General features: G+C 35.4%; 1 protein-coding gene across 3 annotated transcripts in view; it reads right to left on the minus strand.

Moving 5' to 3' along the window:
• Positions 1–3,346: 3,346 nt before the first annotated feature.
• The window catches only part of UBE2E3 (ubiquitin-conjugating enzyme E2E 3), a 96,128-nt gene continuing 78,170 nt past the window's right edge, over positions 3,347–21,304 (minus strand). For 2 of the 3 annotated variants that reach the window (XM_011959436.1, XM_011959435.1), the window contains exons 5-6: positions 19,134–19,281; positions 16,858–17,494 (exon numbers count right to left, since the gene is read on the minus strand). In XM_011959436.1, coding sequence (XP_011814826.1) covers positions 17,397–17,494; positions 19,134–19,281 — 246 coding nt within the window. In that variant the 3' untranslated portion in view covers positions 16,858–17,396. Of the gene's footprint in view, positions 3,731–4,375; positions 4,409–16,857; positions 17,495–19,133; positions 19,282–21,304 lie in introns of those variants that run through there. The other variant, XM_011959434.1, reaches the window with a different exon arrangement.

Genomic DNA, 21,304 nt, shown 5'->3' on the forward strand with positions numbered 1-21,304 from the left:
GTAGTTCTATTTTCAGTTTTTCTGAGGAACCTCTGGACTGTTTCCCAGAATGGCTGTACTACTTTACATTCCCATCAACATTGTGCGAGCGTTTCCCTTCCTCTAAATCCTCGCCAGCATCCATTGTTTTTCCTTGGTCTGAAAACAGCCATTATAGCCGGGGTAAGAAGATATCTCATTATGGTTTTGATTTGCATTTCCCTGAAGATTAGTGATTTGGGGCAGTTTTTCATATAGTTATTGGCTATTTGTCTTCTTTTTGGAAAAACGTCTAGTGAGATCACCTGCCCATTTTTAAACTGGATTTTTGTGTGTGTCATTTTTCCTTGAATGACTCTATTGTGTGAGATTCTAGGCACAGTGAGAAACTGGTGGAGTAACTCAAGGTTTTGGGGGGCTAGCAGTTTTTTATATTCTACAAATTAGGCACGAATAGGTTGACTCATTTCTTTTATAAACAAGAAATGATTGCACAAATAATTCACCTCCACCGGCTGGTCACCTAGATTTTCTTCAACTATCTGATAACCCCAGACCAGTATGAGCCCAGTATTCTAGGTGGTCTAGCCAGTAACATTGCAGTGGTTTCAAGAGACCAAAAATTAAATAAATATACACCTAGGGGCTGGGGTGATTTTGGAAGTCCTATACACATCGGCACTTTACAGCACCCTGAAAAGTCCTGGAATCAAATACTCCTGCCTCCTCCAACCACCCTATGCCCAAATCTGGAAATCCTGGTTTCCAAATATTATGATTATAGGATGGAGATGGTGGCATGGTTTTTAAAGATTTTTAGCCAATTATAATACATAATTTTAGCCAATTCTGGTAATTACTGATCAATTGTGTTACTGTTCATGAAGTTTTCATGCATAATTCAATGGTGACTATACTGTTATTACTTGAATAAGGCATATAATAGAAGTTTTCTTTTATATATATGAAATACTACCATTTTATACCTCAATCTGATGCATGCATGATTTGTTATAACACAAGTTCTGCATCTAAATATAGGTCCAAGCATACAAAATAAACAGCAATTGTAATTTTGGTATTATCTTGCATTTTGCTAGTAACTGTTTTAAAATTAAACCATTTAAAATGAAAAGACCAGCTGAGGATGGCTACATTAATTAAGCATTTCTTCATCAAAATTTACTGAACACCAACTATGCACTAAATACTACAGCAAAGAGCTTGCTGGGATTTGGACAATCATTGATCTTTACCTAAAATTTAAAGTTTGAAAATCTGACCAGGTACTTCTACTTTGATTTTTATAATTTAACTGAAACACTGGTAAATAAACTAAGCATGAAGCCTAGCTTCTTGAATTACAGTTGTTTACAATGCACCTCAATGATATGAGTAAGCCCTTCTAAAGTTGAGATTGTGGCAAGTTTTTACAATATGGACAATAAAGGAGAAACAATTTTTTCCCTTTATATTTATGATAAAAACAATATTGCCACATAAAGAGGAAATTAAATTTATCCATAGTTCCTTTTTTTCTAGGTATTCTCTTAATCTTTATTTTCTAACCTTTTTAGAAAGGTTATTCTCTAACCTTTTTTCAACGTATTCTTAATCTTTATTCACAACATACTTTTTACCTAGTTGTAAGCATGTATTCATACAATTTAGAGGAAATCACTACTTACAGGGTAATATAAAGGGTTTATACAGACTTCTCTTTAAGGAAAGTATACAGTGTAAAATTTACACCATAATCCTTACAGACCTAAGAGTTTCAACTATCAGACCAAATTACAACTTCCCTTCCTTCCTTCTCCACTTGAGTAAATGAATAGGAGGCTTTCATTAGTTCGAGTGCACTGTCCCTAAGAGTACATGTAAAATATTATTATCTTCTTGCTTAGCATTATCTTTATGCAATCATTATAAAATCTTAAAATTATGAATGCAGATTCTCAAATCTACATAAAACAGTTTAAAGTTATCAAATGTCTTTTTCCACAAGTAATTTTAGTACTTTTTCCTGTATACACTTTGCTTTTTAAATTTTTTGGTATAAACATGCCCATAGTAACTTAACCAAATATCTCATTGTTCTTATTCCTCTCTTGTTGAACTTGTTGAATAAGGAAGGCATTAATACAAATAACAGACTTCTTCAAAGGACAACCGCATCTAAGTACACTACAAACATCAAAGGAGAGGTAGCATTATCTAGGTAGAATCGAGTCTGCAATTAAAGAAATACGAGCCTGGTTCCACCATACATTGACTGATTGATCTTGGGCCTATCATTTGGCCCCATGCAATTCAGGTTAAGTCTACTGTAAAAGGAAGATCTTACTGGCATTCCAATTCTTTGTAGATATGATGGCAAAAAAGCAAGAATATTCATAAGCATTTCAAAATCCTCAGATGAAAGATACTGGATTTTTTAAACAGAAGATTTCGTTTGTTATTAAAATTCATTAGAATAAATACCACTTATTACTAACTTGTCCTAATAAAACATCTCTGTATCATTGTGGTTAAAAATTATAAATGAGTTTACCTTTCCATGTTTCAAGAATTGTCTGGAGAGCATGCGAATCTGTTTTCATTTAGTGACACACTGACATCTAGTGGAGATTTATGGTGTGCGAAAGGATATCATACACCCAAAAATAACCACAGTTCTGATGGGGAAGAAAGAAAAAAGCATCTTTTGTTTTTTATGCAAGGCATCAAGAAAAAGATCTTTAAAAGATTGAAAAAATGTATATTTCTTGTATACTTAAGTTTTGCTTGTTCAATTAGAAACACTGGCCAATTTACAAAACATAAAATAAAAACATGGAATATTAGAGGTGGGAGTGGTGAAAAACTGTTTCATGTTGTGGCTTGAGAGATCCCAAAAACTCTCTCACTAATTCAGAATTTAAAGGAGCAAGATGTAATTATGTGCTCATTCCTTTTTACTTTTTATAGTGAATGCAGCAAGGGTGGAGGGAAGAAAGGAGGAAGGAAGGGGAGCGGGGGAGAAATGAGGAAAGGGCACATGGGAAGCAAGCCTTCCAGGGTTTCCACTACATCCCTTGAATTAACTTCTGCATCTCCTTGTGGTTAGAATTTTATTAATTCCAGAAGGAAAGCTCCTTTAAGCAAATATATGTGTAAGCTATTTGGCATGTCACTAAGCATTTATCTAAACCTGCTCATTTAATATACTGTATTTACGTTGGAATAAAAATATAAAACAAAATGTTTCTATTACCCTGGGCTTTCCCAATGCTTAGCACCATCAGTAAAAGCATGGCTTTTGTGTTACTTTTCTGTCCTTCCACAGGTAACAAGAAATAAATGCTAAGTGGCCCCAGGAGGAAGTCAATTTAACATCTGCATATTTTATTTAACATATAATTATTTAAATTAGGTCAGATTAACAATTATTCATTGGAAAATTATCACAATCATATCATATCTGGTACAGTACAAATTAAATCTAAAACTATGTCTCCTCCCCCTTTAGTGAACCTGGGAAGGACTTGGAGTGTAGATGGTATATTTGATATACATCAGCCTATTTCCTTGTTTTCTACTGAACTTCAACCACTGGATGGAACTTCTTTACACCACTGTTTAATTGCTTCATTATTCCAGTCAGCAGGCAAAGCTGAAGAGGAGGAATTCTGGAAGCTGGAATAAAGAATTTACATTTAAACTGCTGTGTGCTTAGCCTCTGGTTCTGGAAGACCTTTCCACCACACCTCTTCTGAAAAAAAAAAAGGAAGAAAAGAAAAGTGAAAATATCTTACTGTTGGCCTGGAGGAAACATGAAACTAAAAGAAATCCTCAAGAACTAGGAAATATGTGATTTTTCTCTTGACAAGAATGTGTATGACGTTGCTCCTGCCACACCCAGAATGCTTCTAAATTCTGTAATTCGCTCTTTCAATGATGTCTGGAAATAAGAATCATCATCCAGAAATGGTTAGACCAGCTCTCAAGTGGAAAATCATATATATACATTCTTTTTCAAATAGGGTCTTGCTCTGTCATCCAGGCTGGATACAGTGGTATGATCATGGCTCACTGCAGGCTCGACCTCCTGGGCTCAAGCAATCTTCCTGCCTCAGCCTCCCAAGTAGCTTGACTATAGGTGTGCTATGCTTGGCTAATTTTTAATTTTTTTTTTGTTGAGATAAAGGTCTTGCCCAGACTGGTCTTGAACTCCTGGCCTCAAGCGATCTTCCTGCTTAGTCTCCCAAAGTGTTGGGATTACAGGCACGGGTCACCACACCTGGCCCTAAAATAATCTTAAGGCAGCCATGTTACTTAATTATAACCAAATGTCCTTAAATAAATATGTATCCATTGATGGTGTTGTTAAATTTGTAAAAAGAAACATACTCACTTATTTCCTTCTCAGCAATTAATAAACTTCAATCTTCACAGCCCAGAGACAAAAACAAACAAAAAAAAAACAAAAAAAAGATGCGACACAACCTATTAGCACAAGCAAAAATAATGTTCTAACAGTGAAGCTTCATGCTGCACTCCAATGTATAATTATCCATACAATTAAAATTTTTTTTTTTACAGCTTTAAAAAAGTCTTTCAGACACTTTACACTGCCCATTGTTATACCACTACGTAAATTTTCCTTTCACTACATTTCTGCAGTGTTGTTCATTGTTTTTAGTTCAATTACATAGTTGAGAAAATTCAGGCCCAGAGAAGTAAAAAAGAATTCCTTGCTACAGAGCAAGGCAGCAAATAAGGCATTTGAAAGCTTACTCTATTACAGGCTGGTGGTTACATTAATTAAACTATTCTGGCTCTGGAATTCAGTATTCTAAAGACCCAGAAGTCAGATTTAAAATATCAATTATTATTGAAGTGTTTTACTCACTAAGAAACTATTATGATAAATCAATGACCCATAATTACTCCAAAGATATAACTAACATTTAAAAGTTGTGATCCCCACATTCCTTTCTTTCAAGAGAAAGTGTCAAAATGTGTTAGGCCACAACCCTTGGTAATTAGTTTTTGTATATGTGTAATATAGATTTTATTGGGTATGTTCTACAGATGGTGATTTTAAAGATTTCCCAGCAGGATCCCAGCTTTGGAACTAAGGCTGCTGTCCCTACAGTGCAGAAGAAGCAGATTCCAGTGATTCTGAGAGAATTCACAAATTGTTTGGGGGGGAGGGGGCATGCTTGTTTGTGTATCCTCCTAAATAGATCTTCTAGTTCCATTTTCCTAGGACATGCTGCCATATCCTAGACAGGAAATGAGTCTTCCAGACATGTCTAAAGTTGCAGATTCTAAGAGGTGGTTATTCAAAGATCAGTCCATGGGCAGGTTACATAAAATGAATCCAGAGATGTGGTCAGAGTACTTGTGCACAATATATTTAATCTTGGAAAAAGCATTTACAGTAATATTACAGAATCAATATAAATATTCCCACCACCAGAATCAACCACTTTTTGTGATATTGACTTCCCTGGAAACGTTAAGAAAATAGAGACAAGTCTGACTTACAGAATCTGAGGAAACTTTATTGATCTCTTTATCCTTCCAGCATTATGAGAGCAGGCAATACAATGTTTTAACCCAACCAAGCTCAAAGGAGTAAACCTTTTTCCCAAACCATAAATGGGCTGGATGTTTCCTCCACATTATAATACACTCTCCTAAATAAACCTTCATTCACCTCCATGACAATAATAACCCACAACTCAGTGCAGGATGGGGATGCTTTTGCTGTTTCTCTTCAGAGGTCCTCACCGGAGTGTTCTTATCTTTTTGTGGGCTTCTGGCTTCCTATGATATTTAACACACAGTGCCTCCCCAATGACAACCACATGGTTATGTAAATCCTTCTTTGAAATTACACGAAGAGAAAAAATACATTTCTAGCTAATGACTAAGAAGCCTCTAACAAGCTGCAAGTCAAAAGAAATGCAAATGATTTGTAATTTTAGTTAACAATATATAGGATTTCAGAGATGCTATTCTCTGAGTACAGACTTCGGAGATACTATTCATGGTAATATTCCAGCCAGGCCTTAAATAAGAAAATGCTGTTTTAGCAAGGTGCCTGAGGAGAAGTATTAACAACATGAAACAGGAAAGGTGATCAACATGAGATTTAAAATTCTCTGGTCTCTTAAACTCACTTCATTGAAAAGCCTTCCCTCTGAGCTTAACTAACATTAGCCTGTTAACTTTAAATCTGGAAAGTTTGGGCCCATGTTTAAACAGGGCCAAACAGGTGACTCTTGAAGAACAACACAGGGGGGTGACCCCACACAGTGGAAAATACCACATATAACTTTTGATTTCCCAAAAGTAGTAGCCTACAGTGGACCAGGAGTCTTACTGATAACAAAGTAGGGTAACACATAAATAGACTAATATCTACATATATTTTATGCATTCATGATGTAACTATTTTTAAATAGTTTGCAAGTTTTTTCAAATTGTTATAAATTTCCAAAAGTTTTCTGATACATTTATTGAAAAAAAAATCTGCATATTAAGTGGACCTGTGCAGTTCAAACCCGTGTTGTTCAATGGTCAAATGCACTTGTAAATCTTACTGGAAACATATCACTATAATAAAAATAAAAACATGTGGCGCCATATGTCAAACTGATACACAGTACTTATCCCAATCATGTACTTGCTTACACCTGTAGTGTCATTTTTTTGAAGGTGCTACATATAGCTAGCACGTAAGCTAAAACACTTCCAATACTCCAATTCAGCAAAACAACAACAACAAAAAACCCTCAAAAAAGTATAAAGTTGCCCACTCATCAGTGAATTATTTTGAACTGAACTGAACAGAAGGCTCAATTTCAGCACTGCCAAATGCTCTTAGGCACAGAAGCAATGCACCATCTGTCTTGAAGCACCAAGTATATCCATTCACATTTAAAATACTGGTGTGCCTAGCCAAGTATCTTAAGCAATCCATTTTCTGATGCTTGATTGAAACTTAACATGGCTAGCAACAAGGTTACATGCATCAATACTTTCAACTGCTAGTAGTAAAATTATAAAAACGTCAAAGCATCAAAGAGTTGTAGTCCTATGAGCAGAAAACTTTGAAGAACAGTCAACGAATTAAGGAAATGTTCTCAATGAGTCACTATCGCTTTCTCTGAGGAAATATTTTTCAGTGATACACGGAACTGCTGCCATTGTTCAGAGTGACTCTGATATTTCATTAAGAAATGAGTGCATCCGAAGCTGCTACTGAAATAGATGCTGCTTCATCCAGGGAGTACACTGATGTAATGACAGAAAGGCTTCTGTGGAGTGTGGAGTTTATTCAGTAAACAACAGGCAACCGCTGAAGTTGGAGCAGGGACTGTCCTGGTAAAGAGTTTACTCTGGGAAGATTAATGTAATAGTGGTGTGAAGAATGGGTTGGTGTTGTTTGGATGAACAAGAGGATAACTTTTAAAAGGTTCCTTTAGATAAGGAATAACCACGGGCCTGAATGAGACAGTAGGAGTGGAAGGAAGAGAACAGAATCAAGACATTATTTCCTTCAGAAACAAGAAAAAAAGAAAGCAACTACCAGTCTAACTGTGAAATATTCTAAAGCAAGCTTGTCCAACCTGTAGCCCATGATGGCTTTAAATGCAGCCCAACACAAATTCGTAAACTTTCTTACAACATTATGAGATTTATGCATGGGCCATTTATTTAGCTCATCAGCTGCTGTTACAGTGTTAGTGTACTTAATGTGTGGCCCAAGACAATTATTCTTCCAATGTGGCCCAGGGATGCCAAAAGATTAGACACCCTTGTTCTAAAGAGTATTATTGTAATCAGCTTATGAAAGTTAAGAGTCATATCCTACTTGTTTTTCAGATAAAAACTATAGTAGGGCTTAAAGGTGCAATAATCACAGCAGAAGTATTGTTCAGAAAGACCCAATCAGGAAGAAAAAAAAGAAAAAAGTTTCACTTCTAAGTATTTATTAACTCTTAACTCTTGGCTTTCTAAGTTAAGTAGTTGAGCCAATTAAAATTCCAACCTCTTTGCCGACTAGTTTTTCAGAGAAAATAAGCAAAAAAAGGCCCCACTTCTTACATATCAATCTTGGGAGGCAAGAAGTCAGGACAATAGCAGGGAAAGGTAAGCAGAATAAAAGGTATACGCCTTGGTCATAAGTTGTGACTGCCCTATGGATTTTTTGGAAATGAAACCTATCTTCAAATTCCCTACTTCCTGAGTAAGGTACAGTCCAAAGGGACAGAAGGCTTGTAACTGAGTCTTGCCCCGGGACCAATGGTGGAAGGGAGGATCACAGAAATTGGTGTCACTATGTCCTTCTCTGACCACCATATCCATAAAATAGAACTGGGGTAAAGAATACTCAGTTTTCTAGAGTCATTTTTCCTCTAGCAAACTCAGAGACATCATCTGCCACATTATCCACTGAGGCTTTTCCAAAGCTCTGTGTAACTCATCCTGGATATCCCTCTTCCTGACTAGACTATCATGACCTCCTTGGGAAACACAGCATAACTATTTTTTGTGTCCAGCACTTAAAGCAGTATTAACTTTCAGCAAATAATCGAATTTCTCTAGTTAAAATTGGTGTCAATGTAGATTCTTCAATGATTTCCGGAAAATCATATGAATGAAACAAAAATTAAGATGCTAAAGATTCAAACAACGGCTAACCTATACCTGATGAAAAAGAGGGGTCATTCAAGCTAATATGGACGTTTTAATTGCATGTTCATTAACATGCTAACAATGAAATAAATGAAAGGTTAATCCAGATAGACAACTCAATCATTCATTTTTACACTTGACCAGGAACGACTAGTTACTCTGCTGGACATTAATGGGTCACACAGATAAATGAACTGTGCTCTCCCCATTCTCACTTTCAGTCAGTAACATCTCTTGTTTCATGGAGGAGGAAAAGCTACCAAAGGACTTCCTATTAACCACATCTACCCTCCAGTCTCACCTATGCCCGTGTCCTCTGCAAAGTCACAACAAGGGCCAAACACCTCGCTTGTGCTAGATCCTATCCCCTCTTATCTAGGGGAACTCAAGAATTTGGTGAACGACGATGCTGCTGTAAGTGCTGGATGCTGCATTTCACAAAGAGCTTCTACTCTAGTCAGGGAGAAAGACAGATTGCTTTGAAAACACCCCGAATAAATGATGTAGCAGGTAACTTTTTCAAGGACACTGCTCCTCCTCCCCTACACCATCCACTTCCTCCTCTCTAATCTTTCCTATCAATATACAAACATGTTGTAATTTCTCCCATCTTAAAGAAATTCCAACTACTCCCCACTTCTCTATTTCACTGCAAAATTGTCAGGAGTCTCCAACTTCTCTATTCCTTGTTACTTTCTTCAATCAAGCTTTGATTTCATTGCTCCAACAAAATTGCATATAAAAGTCACCAGTGTCTAGGACTAATGGCTAGGGTCCTTATCTCATGTGGCTTATCAGTGGTCTTTCCACCTCCTTGAAACTTCTCACTTCCTTTTCAGGTTCTCACACTCTCCTGATTTTCCTTTCACTTCTTGAATGTTCCTTCCTGGATTCCTTTGCTGACTCATCTCTCTTCAGCCTCCTAATGCTGGGAGTGCCTAGGCTTCTTTCTTCTCTAGCAGCACTCATTCCCTTGAATGAGTGATCATAGGTCTCACAGCTATAAATACCAGCTACACACTCATGTGTCACAAACATACATCCCTGGCCCAGAACTCTTGAATTCCAAATTTGTATATCCAGTCTTGCACTTCCATTTGGATGTTTAATAGGCATTTCAAACTTAATCCGTTAAAAACTAAGCTCATAATCTTTCTCCCTATCCTGCTTCACCCTCAAGTTTTTCACCTTGGTTAATGACTATAGCCTATTAGTTTGCTCAGGCCCTACACTGTAACTCCTTTTTCACACCACATATTCAATCTATAAGCAAATCTTCTTAGCTCTACTTTTAACCAGAATCTGACCTTTTCTTACTACTTACACTGCCACTAGCCAGGCTGAAGTCACTGGTATCTCTCACTTGGATTACTGCATTAGCCTCCTAACTAGTCCCCCTGCTCCCAATTCCTTAGCCCCACAGCAAGTTTTTTCTCTGACTGATCAGATTCTAATAAATCATGTTCTGTTGCTCTTTGGCTAAAAACAGCTTCCAAAATACTAACCAAACTCCTTAAAATGAAACACAAGACCCTATGTGATCTGCCCACCTGTCATCTTCTTGACCTAGTGTCCTATTCCTCTCCTAGATGCTCGCCTGCTCCAGCCCTCCTAAGCACTTGCTACTTTTTGAACGCATTGGGCATGCTCTTGCGACAAGATTTCTTCAGTTGGTATCTTTCCCTATGTGGCTTATTCCTCACCATCTTTAGCTCTTTTTTTTTTTTTTTTTTTTTGAGACGGAGTCTCACTTTGTCGCCCAGGCTGGACTGGAGTGGCGCGATCTCGGCTCACTGCAAGCTCTGCCTCCTGGGTTCACGCCATTCTCCTGCCTCAGCCTCCCGAGTAGCTTGGACTATAGGCGCCCGCCACCATGCCCAGCTAATTTTTTGTATTTTTAGTAGAGATGGGGTTTCACACCGTGTTAGCCAGGATGGTCTGGATCTCCTGACCTCATGATCTGTCCGCCTCAGCCTCCCAAAGTGCTGGGATTACAGGTGTGAGCCACCGTGCCCAGCCCCTTCTTCAGTTCTTGATTCATCTTTTAGGTGAGGTCTTCCCCAACTACCCTTGTTGTAACTGTAATTCAACCTCCCCTTTCTTTCTCCCTCACTGCACACAGTATTTCCCTTGCTTTTCTCCATAACACTTACCATCTAACATACATATATGTGTGTGTCTGTGAGAATGTGTGCGTGTGTGTATGCATACACACACACACACACACACATATATATACTTTAACATTTTTTTGGTCTGTCTCCTAGCAATTGAAAGTAAACTCCATAAGGGCAGGAATTTTTGTTTTATTCACTGTTAATCCTAAGCACCCAAACCAATATTCCAGTGGACACAACTAACAACTTACTGAGTGAAATAAATTGGATCCCTTATTTCTAGGGGCTCATAATTGAGATGATATACATACACAAGTAAAACATTATATGTGTCCTTAAAAAAAAAAAAAGGAACTATGGAAGAAAAAACGTGGTCTCTCATGCATATTTAAAATGACCTTCACCATTTGAGAGTTGTGTGATTACAGCAAGAGTTTAGCAGAGGGCCAAAAAGTGCTCTTCAAACGATGATAAAGGAAATCAGGTAAGGGGTGCCAGTGAAAGCCCTATAGTGTTATCCCCTCCTACCCTTTATCTCATAAATTATGACTCTTCTTCACTTTGTAGATGAAAACTTGAAATGCTCATATGAAGACTTAACTACCCCAATCTCAATCACTAGAGAATCCCTGACTTTCCTTACACACCTGGGCCCCTAATTGTCAGGACTTCTCAGTACCACACACCTCTCAGCAACTCATTCCTCCACAGATTTACCTTTTCCCTCTCTTGGACTGAGGTGGGAGCAGCCAACACATCTGAGTTTGCTAAGCTAACAAGAAATATTCATGGTGTGAGACAAAACAGAAGTTGCTGAAATTATACTTCTTAAACTAGGGCGCTTCTTACCCAGATAATTTTCAATTCAACCTACTGGCAAAGAAAGAACATGGGGCAATACAGAAAACAATGACCCTGTAACTCTTCATCGTCCTCCATTTCCCTTTTCTCACTGAAGTGAAGAACACACACGACATACAGAAAACAAAAATACTTGAATAATATTTCAATAAATGACCTCCAACACTCCAGAATACTCCGTTCACATTACCAAATGGTATACTAGTTCCCTTTCCCTAAAATATTTATCTGAAAAGATTTTCTCAAAGGCCATCCGTTTTCATTTCTTCTATTACATTTCCCTAAAATATTGCAAGCAGATACAAGTATTTAGTTGTTTTCTTTTTACCAATAAAAAAGGATAGGAGAAATATCAATTAAGAAGACATTAATGATAATGAGAAATTATGTAAACTTTGTAGGACAGAAAGTATTCTGGTGAATTTAAGGAAGTTTAAAATTGCAAGATTAAGTCTGTCTCTATTTTAAACACATTGTCATTAAGTACGTTATATGAATAACCCATTGCTATTTCCCATATTTCAATTTAACAGTTTCAATTTAACAATTTAAATATATGTGGCACCAACCACATACAAAACACTGATTCAACATGGGGAATTAAAGGAGACATGACAGATATGCTTCACATGGTCTCTGGATAACCTTATGGAGAAGACTTACACCCATGATATTATCATTCACTCAACAAACATATATCATGTTACATATTGGGCTAGATACTGAAATAAGGAGACACGGGGCATAGATATTATCCTCCAAAAGCTCATTATCCAGAAATATGGATATGGAATAAAATTGCATAAAATGCCAAAACACATGCTAGAAACATGGGTTACTAAGCGTAGTTTAAGAAAGAATAATTATTTTAAAAGCATCAAATAGTATTAAGCATATTTAATATATATAGAGTAAAACAATATTATACTAATATTTTCATTGCTAAATCATCAGAAACATCTGTTCAGTTTCTCATTCAATAAAAATGGATATACACTAGCAAAGATGTGTTCCCTGCTAATAAGAGGGAAAAGTCTATCTGGACAGGGAAATGATAACTGTTTAAGGATGTGAAAATGTATTCATCTCTGTATGTACCACAGTGACAGAAAGAACCTTGTAATTAGCAAACACATAAAATTTGTAGAGCAAATAAACTCAGAGTGAAGATCAGCTGAGGAGTTATATAGCATAATCACCTTTCATCTCCCCCAATCCCTTCCAAAGAGAAAAAAGAAAAAGGAAAAAGAATTCTTGGCTTTAGGGCACACATTGTTGAGGAAGGCACCTAGCTTGTTGGCACTTGGAAATATGCATATGCTTGACTCCCTTTTATTATTTCTGATGTTTGTGAAGAAGGCATCTCAGAGAAACAGACCAACCGGTACGTGACAGCAGTATAACAGAAAGGTTTCCATCGAAGGAGCTGGACTTGAGATAAACTTTAGGGATTTAGAGATTGGAGGATTTGGAGGAAAAAAAATGCTTTTAGTGACCTGTGTTTGGAGGACTTGCATAATTGGCTTTAGCGTCACCAGATTTCAACAAGGTAACCTACAGATATGAAGATTTAATGTGAACTTAAATTTCCATAAATATATGTCAATGATAATACCTACATTCGTCAAAAATTCCTTTTGCTATGCATTGTTCTGTTTACTTCAAAATATATCCAGGACTAGGTACCAAAGCTCTGCTGCCTAATCATCGTTTAATCACTCTTTCTCATGTATAAATTAACAATGAAGACGATTAAAGACTATTTATACTGTACTTGTGCCTGAATCTGGGTAATCTATTGCTTATTTTTTTCTTTTCAAAACTTAGCTTTTCAATATATGGTCTTATTGATATATTGGATGTTGCCATTTAAAAATCACCTTGGGCTTCCTGTTACACGAATAACCAGAACCACAGAAGTTGAGAGCCTGGCAAGGGGTAAACTGAAGTAAGAGAGATACTGCTGGAGTTCCAAGGATATTCCCTTAAGAGAAATGCTTATGAGTTTAGGAGAACTCATAAGAAGAGTCAGGGAGAAAAAGAAGAAAGTGAGGCTAGTGTGTGTATGCCTTAGATATGATAGGCATACATCTTACAGGATCACTCCTCATTTCTAATTTAACAAGATTGATTCTGTTTGACAAAGACAAAGGCTTTCACATTACCTATTGCTGTTAGCACTGCAGTTCTAAATGCCACTGCCAGTCATTTATTTTATAGCCATTTTGAAAGGACTATCATTTTACTCTGTAGAAACATCCCATTACACATTGCAGATACACATTTAAATCACTGAAGAACTTTACAAGAAAAAGCTGACAAACTAGTTAGAAAAATTTTGTTTCATTTCAAATAATGAGTATCCACTAGAATGTAACTATAATTTTTACTTGGCTATTACTTGAGAAAATTTAGTAATTTATTTAAATATGAAACAAACGAATGTATTCGTATATGTTATTTACCTAAAGACCACTAACTGTAATATAAGTACATAATGCTTATGTAGAACCATTATCTCACTCTCTTAAGACAATTTATAAACACTTGAGAAAAATAACTGACGTTTCATATCATGCCATAATTCCGTCCAAAGACCTCAATGTAAATGTTAACAAGAATGTGTTAACGTGGTGCGCACATATCACTATAATAATGTAGGTTACTATCTAAAGTCACAGGACTGAAATGCACTAAAATCTTATCATACAGTCACATTCTTATATTGTTGTAAGAACACTTAGACAAGTTAGTGGGGCAGACTGCAAGTTTTTTACACATCAGAAACCACCACCTTAAAATTTCTTATTACAAAGGGTGGCATACACATAGGTCAAATTTTAAGCATCACATGAATTTCATTCCTGTGATTAATTAAAATTTCCTCATTTTTAAAAAAAGCAATGTCTACATAGCTAAAATTTCTGTTTTGAAAAAGGTATTCCATTAAATGCTTGCTTTATTTATCAACACAAATTTTCTGATGTGGTTATGCAATATATGGTTAAATAAATTTGAAATAACATTGTTTATCTCATTTTCCAAATTGATCAAGGAATATCAGTGATGTTGAAAGTATTTCTATAACAAATATCTAAGGGAGAATACAAACCTACCTAACTCATATTCATTGCAAACAGCAGTTATATTTTATAAGGTTCCATTTGAGACTAAAATGAAATATTAAAACAAAGATTTGCTAAAATGAAATACTGTATAATTTCCGGAAGCTATAATCTATGAATATCTACTTTTATAGGGAACAGTGATAACTTGTGTATGTGTATATACATATATGCATGTGTGTGCAACGTGCACGTGTTCAATATAAAGTTGTGACGTTATAAACAAAAACTCTTTGCCTAGTGGGAAAGCATGACGGTGCAGGGGGAGAGGAAGTATCGTATTGGCTGTGTAATATAGAGCAAGTTATTTAAACTTGTCTATGCACACTGTCAACTGTCAACTAAGGATCATCAGTGTCTGCTCTCCTAAAGCTCTTTAGGTGTCTCAAATGAGATAAGGCACATCAGTGACTGAACAGTGCCCTGGCATGCAGTGGCTCTCATGTCATAGGTTGATCTATTCATTAGAACACCAAGATACTACTAGTCCACTTCAGAGAGCAGCCTGTTCCCTAAAAGAATAAGCAGGACAAGCACAACAAAATTTACAAGATTAAATTTACTGAGTTTGAGGGTGAATAGAGAAGAGGGAAATTATCTAATCGACTCTTCTGTCTCACATATAAACAAACTAAAACTCAAAGAGTTAAAGTGTCTTATTTAAGGCCACAGTGGTAGTTCGTGGAAAAGCTGCAAATATTTTAAGTAACCAATTCCCTCCACTTTATCCCAAACCAGTATGGACACAGCCAACAAGTAAGCAAAATAGGCTGGCAGTGGTAACTAGGCTTATAGTAACTAAAAGAAGTCTAATCATAGCATCCCCAAACATCCTAACATTCAGTATGATTTAAGTTTTTCTAGTACCAAGAGACAAGTTTATTACTCTAGGACGTAGAATATACAATTTGGGTAGTGGAGGAAAAACTACTTTACAGCTCACCCATGGTTGATAAAAACCCTTACAACTTAAAAAACGGTCTCCACTTTCATCACATTGAGTTGGACTCCATTACAAACTATTAGTTAGGTTTTCACAGAGGTAAAGTCTGAACTCTTCAAAATAGTCCCTTGGTATAGTGTTCCTCTGTAATAAAGTTGGGGGGTAGGGAGTTTAAGTGAAAAACAGATATATAAGTGTAATTTTAATTTTACTCTGCTATAAGACTTCTGACAAATAGGAGTCTGCTCCTCTAGTGACACACACACAACTACACGTTTTTACTTTTATCTTGAAGCATTTTTTTATGTTAATATTTTCACTCTACACATTTTTAAAATGATACTTCATTTCCATATTGAGGACTGGAGAAGACACCTGCCCCATATACCACAACCTTGGCTACATGACCAGAGATGTTTACCTTAGTCATAGGGAAACAAAACAAAACAAACCACACACAATGAGACTCTGTTTAGTAAATCTAAATATTGCAAAGTAATTCTAACTTTCAAGAAATCTAACACTTCACAATTACAACTAGGAAGAAGAAATTTAACCTTCTAAAAACCTTACAATTTGGTATGTTACCAATTGAGAAATATCACATTGTACACTAAAACAGTTCTAGTCTACCTTCAAGGCAGACAAAGATTTCTGTGTTCAACTGTGCCTCTGGCTATATTTGCTGGCCACGTGCCATAGTAAGAATGGTAATACACACCACGAAAATTCAAGACCAGGATTAAAAGTAAAAAGTGCACCATAGACTAGCTACCACATTAAAGTTACCATCTAACAATACTGCCCAATGCTGAACAAAAATCACCAATCTGGAAGCAACATGTTCCATAAGACATTACCAGACGCATTTTGACTTAAACATCATATTACCAAAGTACAGCTTTATGTGTTGGAGACTAATGGGTTAAAAATCCACTTTTGATTATTTACGGTCATTCTTTCAATAACAAAGGAAAAAATCTCTACGCATTTAATAGGACTTTAAATGTTTTCAATTTAAGAATTGGTTTATTTGTGCTAGTCTTTAGTAATCTTCATAGACGCATTTTTATTTCATCAACAATCATCTCAGACACACCTTCTAACAAGACTGATTTAAAATATTACGACAGGAAACTATGCCTTCAGGAGCATGTTTATTGTGTTTGAGATGATACATCAGGTGCTCTCTGAGCTACAAAGGGTAAAAGGAAATCCTCTCATTACAAACTGACAAAGGTAAAAGGTAAAACATTTTTCACAACAGCATGAACCACATACTCAGAAATAGATCTGGGTTTAATACAAATGACATAATTCCTAGTCATCTACAGCTACTTTTATAACTTCATACAGATAATGAATTAGGCTAAAATGCACTATAATATTTGGTAGACTTCAGGACCAGTATCCTTAGTACATCACAAAATACATTTTGATATCCCAAAGAAGCAAGACTTGCAAGTAGGCGTTTTAAACATAACTAATCTACAGCTACAAAGTTCTACTCTTGATAGCATTTACCTTTTTGGGGAGTCTCCCAGGCTCCAAAGGATAAAAGCAGAGTAGAATCAGTATAACATATACACAGAAGTCCGTATTGTAAAGGCTATAAAGATTTGCAGCACAGTGAGAAGATGCCTTCTGCTCCTTCACACTGCATACAAATTATGTGAATTATGTTGCGTATCTCTTGGTCCACTGTCTGGCTATCCTGTCGTGTTCTGCTCTGTTGGTCAAATACTGAGTGGCTATGCTTCCAACCAGAGGATCCGCTGGAAAAGTGGAAAGAACATTAAAAGCTATTTTGTGGTATCTTCTTCAAGGTATAGTTCTAATATTCTATTAAAATGAAATGCTTACTTTTCAGCAGTATCTTCATATATAATAGCTAGATTTTCAAAAGAAAAAATTTAAAGTAACATGATCATATGTATATTTTAATATTCAAGTTAGGAAAGCCCCCTTCAGCAAAACAACAACAACAACAATGAATTTTGAGGTATATATAAAAATAGTTAGATTTGACTTTTATGAAAGATACAGGTCTTTAATATACAAAAACTATTTTATAATTTTGGCCTTTCATTCAACAATGAAAGTATACTAGGAGGTTATATTTCTGCTTATGAATAGTTCAAAAATGGTAATTTTTAAGTAAAACCCCAGTCTTATGATACCATGCTATTTCAAATACAATGCTTCCTTCATTCTGTGCCTGATATGACTCTAATCACTATCTATATTTCCACTTGAAACCTTACTTGCCATTTTGTTTTAAGGAGAATTCTGAACTAGAGAGTGAACCTGATATAAATTTTTATTTTGATGTTTAAAAAGAAAAAAATATGTACATATGGTACAATATTTGAATTGCACCAAACCATAGCCAGTAAAAAAAACTCTCTTCCTTCCTGACTCCAACTACTCAGAAGTTTCTTTCCCTGGCAAACAACTTTTACCCACTTACAACATTACTTTCCAGAGTTCTTACATGCATTGACAACCATTTAGAATATTATGTTATATATATGTATTTTTTCCAGTGCCTTTTATACTTAATGTATCTTGAAGATATTTCCCTATGAGTTCATATAGAGTTGTCACATTCTTTAAAAAAGTTACATCAATTAATGGGCATTGAGGTTGTTTCCAATACTCTAATAAATGATACAACAATGAATATCCATCTGTCTCTATCTATTGCATATGTATCTCTACCAAGCACAAGGTAACAACAGTAACAGTTTTCAGTGACTTATCAAATATTCAGAAAAAGTAAGTCAACTTAAAAAAAAAAGGTCACATAGCAAAACAAAATGTGTGAAATTCCAGGTCTAAACAGCATTTTATCAAGTCAGCCACTCAAGTTTCTGAAGTTCACATGTGGCAGGCATTTTTTAAAGTTATGAATTATACACAAATGATTTTATCTCTGAGTTTATATAATCATAATCTAGTTTAATTCTCATTGGCTATCATTTTAATATTCATTACTACTACACCTAATATAACTAATTAATTCAAAAAGGAAGGGAGAACAAGAAGCCCTCTATTATTAAAGTAGTTGCCTAAAAGCATATCGCAGAATGGAAGGAGCAGGAAAAGGAGGCACTGGTTTCAGAGACATTGGTTTACTCTTGTTAGAAGTGGTCTGTGCACCTAAATAGTTTTAAAAGTAGAGATTCCATTAATGATGGTGACAAAATAATTATAGAGTGGTATGCCATTAACAAATTAAATGAAGGTATTGAGAAACGTTTGGCCTAGTCTACTTCAAATGGCACTGGTAATTTCCTTACAAACTGTTTTACGGAGATCTTTCTATCAATAACATTTACCTCTCAATCTACATTTAAAGCTAACTAAAAAAAAAAAAAGCACTGGTATTTGTGTTAATAAAGATTTGCTTACCAGGGTTGCAGTCTGTCAAAAGGGAACAAATAGACAGCAAAACTTTTGAAATAGTCAAAGCGGGACTCCAGTTGTCTTTAAGGATGTCCAGACAGATGACTCCCTGACTGTTGATGTTGCAGTGATAAATTCTGGTGCGGAAAGTAACCTAAGCACAGTCACATTAAAAACAGAAGGAAAATGAATGCTATATTACCAACTAAAATACTAGAAAAAAATGAAGGGTAATATATCATAGAAGATACTAAATTATCTGACTGGAGCTAACCTTAGATTAGATTTAATAAGAGAATTAAATGGTTTTGACTCAGTTGAAATTTTTATTTTTACCCTGTATAGAAAGAACTAAAGTAAGGAATTGATCAGTTATACTTAAATAACTGATACAGTAATTCTATCTATGTGTGTGGGTACGTGTGTTTACATACACACTCACATCATATACAACTGTGTGTGTACACACATATAAAGACAGAAAGTGAGGAAGAGAAATGTTTTGATGCCAAAGGTAAGAGGAACTGATGAAGATTTTTTTTAAAACATAAAAGTTATATCAGTTTCTTAGTAGAAAAGATCAGTATCAATTCAGCTAATTTCCTACCAAACGTTAGAAAATACTGGAGGATTTAGAAGAAGGTTGGTAAAATCATTTACACTACCTGCCTTTCTGTTTCTTAGCCTTTTATTTCTACAGCTGGTTCACTGTCTTGTTAGACTAAAATATTAAAATAAAATAAGCAAGGTTTTTAGCTACTGGATAAAGGAAACTAATATATCCCTGAAATGTGTGAGAGAAGAAGATAAATCATAAGAACAAACACTGCCAAGTCTCAAAACAATCACAAACACTAATTGGATAGTTAATTCATAATTGGAGTTGCCGAGAAAAAAAACAATTTCTAATCATTTGAAACTAGCAGTGTACTATGGGCACAAAAGTGGAATCTGGGAAGAAAATATTAAATGCTCTCAAAAGTGTCTTTCTGAAAAGAATGCATGATGGGGAAGGGGTGGGGGAGCACCACACTAGTTTAGTGGGGGAGCACCACACTAGTTTAGTGGGGGAGGAAGAGAGAATGCCCTTCCAGAACTGCTCTGACCAATACAGCATATACTAGCTACATGTGCATATACAGCTCTTAAATTGTGGCAAAGTGAATTGAAACAAACTGAAAGTGTTGTAAAATAAATACCAGATTTCAAAGAGTTAGTACCAAAAAGAAAATGTGTAAGATTTCATTAACAATACTCTTACACTGATTACATGTTGAAATGACAATATTCTGAATATGTTGGGTTAACTAATATAGTACTAAAATTCTGGTTTTTACGTTTTATGTAGCTATTAGGACATTTAAAATTATACATGTAGATTTTACTATATTTCCATTAATGCTGTTCTAGAATATAGAAATAATTTATGTTCACATCAGACATTACTACTCAATACACATGTGATTTACAAATATATTTTCAGTTATAACTACTGAACAGAGCAGCATTCATGAACGGATTTCTATTAAATATTTATTATCCTTCAAGAAGCTCAACATTTTTTCCAAACTTCAAAAAGATTTACCATTGTAGAGAAATAATTGTTCCAAATACCAAGATCATACCAGAAATCATTTTTCACTTGTCCAACTACAGATCTTAATAATGGTTAATACTGTATATCTTAGCAACAGAGCGAACTAACACTAAAGAATTAGAAATTTAATATATGGCAATTTCAGCAAAAAACTAACATGCTAAATTTATAATCATTATATTAATCAAGGGCAAATCATATACAGTACTATATACTGTGAAATTCTTATATTAGTCAATTTCCATTTTCCATTAAAAGGTGTCAGAAAAACTTGAGTCTTTTTCTTCAATTAATCTTCCCCATATGCAAAAATAATTTCAAGATCTTACATTCTGATGGGATCACATGGTTAAAGCACTTTAAACACTAACAGCTGTAACTGAGAGTAAACGGTGTCTGCGGTTTGGGGTAAATACCACTAGATGGAACTCTTGCTACCTTGTTAGATGATTCATTACTGAGAAATAACCCTCTTTCATTCACAAAATAAATCTGTTTATGTGCACATACACACAGGCTACATAAATTTTAAATGGTATACATTGCAACATAAACTTTATAAAGCACAGAGAACAAAAGT

This window comes from Colobus angolensis, unplaced genomic scaffold, assembly GCF_000951035.1.
Source record: "Colobus angolensis palliatus isolate OR3802 unplaced genomic scaffold, Cang.pa_1.0 Scaffold492, whole genome shotgun sequence".
In the NCBI taxonomy this organism is placed as follows: Eukaryota; Metazoa; Chordata; class Mammalia; order Primates; family Cercopithecidae; genus Colobus; species Colobus angolensis.